Source organism: Opisthorchis viverrini (genome assembly GCF_000715545.1).
Source record: "Opisthorchis viverrini unplaced genomic scaffold opera_v5_50, whole genome shotgun sequence".
Taxonomy (NCBI): Eukaryota; Metazoa; Platyhelminthes; class Trematoda; order Opisthorchiida; family Opisthorchiidae; genus Opisthorchis; species Opisthorchis viverrini.
In genome coordinates, this window is record NW_008751706.1 from 172365 (window position 1) to 179712 (window position 7348).

Here is a 7348-nt window from a genome sequence, read left to right on the forward strand (position 1 = left end):
CTGCCTTCCGGCTTCCTCTGTCTCGGCTTGGGCAACCTGACAGTATCCCAGCCCTCGTGCCTCCTTCGGGTGTTATGGCAGCTAGCCACCGAAATGGTGTTACAGCTAAGCAATTTTCCAGGCAAGGTATCCACGTCAAAGGTTATGGCTCCGCTAAACTCTGTGATAAACTCCAAAGGCTCATTCCTTTATCCAGTCAACGATTCGGTTGAAAAGGACTGTGGACAAATGATACTGTGCACTGGAGTGTGGAACAAAGTCGCCGGATTCCTTTGGACGCATAAGCACCCGGAATTTGGTAACAGAGTGGGTGGTACTGCACAGGGCGTCAAGATCTACTGGACTGGGCGCACAGTTCGATAAAACGCGCTGCCACCTAAAGGGACGTCCCAACATTCACCACAGAGGGCATATCTTATCGATACATCCCTTACCGGGGCGGAATCCACCTTGCTTAATGTGTGTGGGGGGAGAGAGGGGGTAGGTGTACTGCAAAAGCGACCTGACAGAAGTTATGTAAGACCACCGCAGCAGTGCCCACCAAGCTGATGACTTGAGTTAATCCAGACTTTGGAAATGGTGAGAGAATCGAGGTACTCCTGTAGGCTCAAAATACTTCAGTTTTTCGTAGAGTAGAACGCTTGGCGAGGAGGATAGGGCAGCGCTGAGGCTCAGATCAGCCAAATTTAGGCATAACTGGGATCTTCATCCGTGTTTTTGTTTACCTGATTGTCCCCCTATTGAAACAACTATTCCATGACATGGTGACAAAGATACATAGAAGGGGAGGAGGAATGGCGCCAAAACGTAGGCCACGCAGCCAACGGACTCACCTGCATTCGGACGCGTACACAGTCGATCGGATTGACAAGAGTTGCCGAAGCGATACCAGCCAGAGGAGCTGCGATCAGCTGAACAGCCAACCGTGGCACTAACGGACTGCCTGAGCTGTTTGTGGCGTTCGAAGCGAACAATGTGTCATCTAGCTTGGAGACGGTAGAAGCAATCAGACCTGAGAAAAGAAAGACCATGAACCATTGACAGTCGGGTTGGATGCATCGGTCGTGATAGAGGTTGTCCGATTATGATCAATTCGAACTGAGAGACAAACTAAACGGATAGAGACGGGTGAAGTCTGAACAAAACGGGCTTCTGCAAGCATGGGAAGCTTGGCAGAATATCTTTTTTGAAGACGATGAGCAAATAATTCCTACAATACGGGGACGGTTAAGTGTGAAGCTACACTTTGGAACTCTTCACCTTTTCCACAGTTCGAATCTACGCAGCTACCCCGTTCACGCTCACCTATGCAACTCCTCGTGAAGTTCGCTTCGTTTTCTGTGGGTTCACCTTTACTCTATATATAATATCCGTGGGAAGTACAAGACTGAACGAGCTGACTGCAATCAGGACAAGAAAAGGTCGGTTACCTGTAACACGCATGGCTAAGGTATTCCCATCAAAGTCCTTCCAAACAAACAAGAGATTCAGTTGAGTCTCTCGTGAAAACAAACTGATTTAAACCACAGGCGCTTTCCGCCAGCCAAGACCTACGGTACGACTACTTCGAAAAGAGTCCAAATCTCCTGTTTTTGTAGATCTCTCTCTCTCCGGGGAGCAGGTTATTACCATAGAGGGCCATTCAACCAACGAATGTCAGCCCAGAATGGATATCACATCGAATGGATGCCGGCAGCGCCTTAGAAACCAGTAGGTCCACTTTATTCCGCCTTGCGGGTCACTGAAAGAGGCCGCCAAACACTCCGACGGCAATGAGAGCAGAGTAGAATACAGTGAATGGAATACACTAAGTAGGGGCCACAAAGAACGCACTGATCTGGTCAATTCAAAATATCAGAGAAGGTAGCCTAAACGCCAAAAGCACCATGGACGAAAGTCTTTGATCCAAAGAGTTTCAAATAGGACATTGGAGGTTCTCAAGTTTGTGAACCAACAAGTCCGGACTGGCGAGGTAACCACGCGATGAAGTAACAGAACTGTTTTCAAGAAGAAACGCCAGACTTTTAGAAGTCAAACTTTGCATTGGTCGTTGGAGGCTGTGTAACAGAACTGTTTTCAAGAAGAAACGCCAGACTTTTAGAAGTCAAACTTTGCATTGGTCGTCTGGAAACTGTTGGACGTTCAAAAATCAAGGAGACGGCAGTGCAAAAAAATGACTTACGGCAGAACTTGTCGTAGAATCCCCACCACATTGCGGAACTTGGCACAAAGGTAAACAGAGAAATAACGTATCCATTGTAGAAGCCGCGAATCCCGTGCTTGTGAGCCACATAGGACGTAACAGCACGAAATCGAGCCCAGCTGGTCGACAACTCGGATGAGGAGAGCCGGATTGGGGACAAGGCTCGAACTTGTTCCAGTCGGACGTCAGTCATGACCGACTGTCCGGACGACTTGGACTTCAGTTTTACCGACGGCGCGATAGACTGCGGGGCAGCGGACGAGCAGGGGGATATGGACGAAGTGCGACTAAGCACCATCAGATGTTGGGAGATCACATCCACCGGAACTAGGACGGTTTGAAGTAACATCGATGCGACACCACCACCGATAAACGACCGCTGGGTTTGTGAAAGTCCGGGAATGCCAGATGACATGTGCCGGACCGTCTCGTAGGTGGAAGCATAGAAAACACCTACAGGATGAAGAGAGACGTAAGAATGGTCCAGAAATTCCCTTTAAAATTATAGTAAGTGGTTTTCCACCCCTTACGAATCAGCCATAGTGTGCACCTGGTAAATTCTAATCGGGTTTGGTACGTAAGACTTTTGGAAGGAGACAAACATGACGGTTGCTAAGAAACGCTGTTCAACAACACCTGCCCATCAAGAGTCCACTGCCTCACATAAACTACGAGTGGTTCCACAAAACTCAACAGCGAATTAAAGGCGGAACGTTTGAATCACCCTACAGGTGCAACGCCTCATCACAATCCAAGTCTAATAATTCAACAAGAGTAGAATAGCTGTTCACTACTTCTTGCTTTTGTTCACACATTGTTCCCAAGAGTTTTCAGCAAACACCTTATGAATAGTGTATTACGTCTATATATGTATCGCAATAACTCGAATATCATACCAACTGAAACATGAGGTGGCCTGGCGCAGCGTATTCAGTTGAAGAAGAACCTCATAAACAAGAGATTCAACTGGGAATCAGGTGAGTCTCCCATCAAAACCAAATTGGTATGCAAATGAGTGTAGTTCGCTAGGTGCATTGTTTCACTCTTTAGGTTATGGAATGAAATGTTGAAATTTGATAACGCCCGAGAACTATGGTATTTGGTACTCATATACGTCATAACCTTTTATGTTGCAGAAGCTAACAGTTCGCTACAGGGAGCGGTCAACATGGGCTTCCAAACCGGGATGGACCAATCAGCAATGTAATCGATAGCGTTAATCGAACTGCTTCGCCGGCAACGATTTCAAATCGCACGCGATCGGCGGCCGATCGATAGACCCTGTCCAAACTAGTACGAATACCAAGAGAAAACACTTTGAGGGAAAACAATCCCACGGTAAGGTGTGCCACAACGAATAACTCCGTCAGACGTGCGGGGCACACAATTCTGCACTCCCACTTCAAGGGGTGAAAAAAGTGTTCCCATCGAATACCACAGGTTTATTCACCATAGTTGAACAACATCAGGTGAACGTTACTATTGCCGATCGACTAGGAAGTGAACCAATTTGGTGAATAAATGAGACCTGTTGGGCATGAATTACAGTTGGTGTAAATAATATGAAACGATCGCACAAAACCCGCGGAGAGTATGCTACTGGTTTTGCTTATTTGGATAGGGGTGGTGTCCCCGAAGCTTGAGATAGGCCCATCGGGAATTAAAACACCTTTTGACGTCCTTCGGCAGCAGACAGTATGCTCCGAATATCCCCTTGACGTCTAGCTGTCATGCCTTTCAGAGGGAAAGCACGAGGACTGAGATACAGTCTGATTGTTCAGACCCAGACAGGAGCAGTCGGGATACTGAGGTTGTGTTCGAACCACGGGGCTTCCGGTCAGTAAGTTCGCGCATTAACCACTGAGTTATCACAAACCCCGGAGACCTGAGATTCCGTTACCAAGCTATTCAACAAATTCGTTTTTGCGGTGTAAACTATGCGCGAAAATGTCAGTACCGTAGCGACCACGAAAGACCCCATCAAATTCCAACATGCGCATATCCTCATAATTTACGCGCGCTTGCAAACAAGCACAATTCTGTTTAGATTGCTAGTTTCCTGCCAAAACATGTATAAATGGTATTGTAACACGAAATCACGGGATCATACACGTTGAAACCAGGTGTGATATATTTCAATTTCAATAACGATTATTTCGAGACTCTTTGATGAACAGGGGGACAAACTAAGGAATAACACAGGCCAGATCGTGACTGCGTCGAAATCGGGCGTCCACGCCCTCGAATAAAAGTCGATACTCATATGAAAACAAATTACAATTCGCTTCAGAAGGTTGGTGAGACGGAATTCATAGGCTGTCACAGAACCAACACAACTAGTAAATAAACAAATAAGCTCGGTCATTTCAGTCTGAAGAACCGGTTTTCTCCTGACATAAAGTCCTGTCAGGTGAACTCCGGATGCGATGTAGCACCGGCTTGTGTTTCGACCATACATATCAATCGCGCTTCGTTCTCATCAGTTGCCAATGGTTACCAGTTAGGTTCAAAACAAAGCCACGTGAGGACATAAGGTTGACGGAAACTCAGGGACTGCGCCTACATGATGAGCCTCAAGAAAGGCGAAACCGATCGTGGGCTGTCAAAGAGTTTTCAGCAACCTTGTGAGTAGTTTCCTTCAAGAAAAAGCCACGTGAGCTTCGTCAGATGTGCCACACAACAACGAGGTGTAGCTCCATCGAAATTCGGGAATATCCAGGGTGAAACGCTGCGGAATCAATAACGCTGCAAGTAACTATTGTGCTGATAAACCTGACTTCTGCCACCCCGAAACTAGGCACGCAGAACAACACTTTTCTCATCAGGCGATAACTCGGCATGCTTAGTACACCAGAAGCGCATTTACTGGTCTTTCGAGAATTCAGGTAGAAACCTTCGTGTTCAGCGACACATCTTGCCACATTCCCAAAATGTGAACCGAGTAACTTCAGTGAATCCTGAAGCCGACGTTTCGGGATGAGAACCCATCCGCCATTCAGAAAGAAACGGTCGAGTAAACACCAACGATTGGTGAACATCACGAGGACAGGACATCGGCTAGATGTCGTCATCTCCAGAAACCACAGCGCAGAGGCACGGAAGACTCATGTCTAGATTACAAAATTTATGCTTCCACAATTATCTGAGCGTACTGTAAGCAAACACACACACGTTTATTATGGAACTTTGCAAAGACAAGGCTTGCAGCTCATGATTTGTGTTACAGAACAGAAGGTTTGGTTCGGTTTGAGTTGTGGGAAGTCTCGACTTTGAAGATGCAGTATGGTCTTGGCCCCACCTCTGGATTTTGGAAGATGTTCATCCGAACTATCTAGCTAATAAAATTTGGATTCTACATGATTTGCAAAAGGGTCTATTATGATTCTAATGGATTACCAAACAGTCTGAATGGAGACTCATGAGGCAGTGCCAAGTCCTCTCTGAAGATCACACATTCATTGTGTGTATCCGGTAGTTCTACGACGGTCGGATGGAAACCGCTAAACACTGGAGAATAGTTTCATTGTTTGAATGAAAGCTCTAGACAGTCCAGTTTCATCCTTCCTAGGGCACATCTGATAGGCTTAGTGTCGAACTTCCATGTTTTGCTGCCCAGCTGAATACCATTCACTTATCACTCTCTGTCCCCAAGCTCCATCATGGACTAGGCTCCTAAGGGACTGCAAAAACCCAAACGGGAGGCTGGGGCTCCAGGGATTCGGTAAATATGCATAAGAAAGTTCTTGGAACCCTAATCACAGTGCAGTACAGTCAGTGTTCGTGTTGATCGATTTTCCCTGGCGTTTGGATAAAATCGATAGGACAGAGGAGCCCCCTAAGTTGCTCATGAAATTCCGTTGGATTCAAACCTGTCGCTCAGAGAGAGAATAATTTCACAAGACGAGTGGGAAGTCGTCACTCAATGAGGCGGTCGACACGTGATGTGGATCCCGTGATTGAGGGATGAGTGGGACTATATCCCGTCCAAGTGCGAGCTACTTATACAGCTGATTAGCGGGTAAGTGTTCAAACCAATAGCCGGAAGTCGCGGGTTCCAGTCTCCATTGAGTTTCACGCAATACTCACTGCTCAAGCTTGAGATAGCTCCAGCGCCAGCTTACAGACCGGAAGGTTCGTGGTTCCAACCCAAATTCTGCCTCTCGATCTCCCCTGTCAAGGCTTGGGCAACTTGGCAGTATCCCAGCCCTCGCGTCTCCTTCCGTTGGTATGGCAGCTAGGCACCGAAAGGGAGCTGATCAATTTTCCTCACTTTTGACGGTTTTCAGCTTTTCAGCTTCACTTACAACAGAATGAGTTGAGAATGAGCAGTCTGTTCACTATCGGAAATAACGGTTGTGCGCTTTCACAGAGATCAAAACACATAACAACTTGTCTAGGTGGATCTGCTAAATCAATAACGAAAGGCACATGACAAACGATGCTCCTCGCTCCAGTTTGCTAATGAACTATGGTGTGGTCAGAACGAGAAACAGGTCGAATGATCGAACCCGCAGCGTCTACAAGCGCGCACACACGTTAACAGATGACAATCGGTTAATTCATACCAGGTGTCCGGTTGGCTTACGAGCACCTCTTCATCCTTGATCCAGGTCGACAAAGTAGCGCACGACTAGCCTCGTGACATGAAAAGCCGAAAACGAATACACCCTGAGGTCTTTCGGTCCAACTCAGTTCACCGGTAGTGGTGCCACAGTCGAAGCACGTGACTAACCTCAGCAGTCACGTGCGAATTACTTCTCAGAAATGCGATCCGTTTTACTGATCAGCCACTCTGTATCAGATCCAGACAATCTTTTGAAGTAACCAATGGCGACTGCCTATCTGCAGAGTATATTATAACATAGCAACAACAACCGCACGTGTGTTGTAGATTGGTAAAACCCGAACTAAACCCAGAAGTAGTCTCGTCATTCGGTTTACAGAGAACATCCAAAAGAATGAATTCAACAACGATATCGATCACTCTCATAGCTCAAACACCGACGACCGGTTTTCAAAAATCTTCCCGCTTTATCACATCGTCATTTTTTCGGTTGTATCTACAAAACTGCAGATAGTTTTTTGAATTTTGTGTATAGCTTGACAGACGCGTCAAAAGACTTTCAGTGTTTGACCATCGATGTC

At 46.6% G+C, this 7348-nt stretch overlaps 1 protein-coding gene across 1 annotated transcript in view; it reads right to left on the reverse strand.

The window, feature by feature from the left end:
• T265_03463 (hypothetical protein) overlaps positions 1-7348 on the reverse strand; it is a gene marked incomplete at both ends in the record, with an annotated part of 26380 nt that overhangs the window by 17250 nt on the left and 1782 nt on the right. Inside the window, 2 exons of the mRNA XM_009167963.1 lie at positions 834-1012; positions 2183-2656. Of these exons, the coding sequence (XP_009166227.1) occupies positions 834-1012; positions 2183-2656 (653 nt within the window). The remainder of the gene's footprint in view (positions 1-833; positions 1013-2182; positions 2657-7348) is intronic.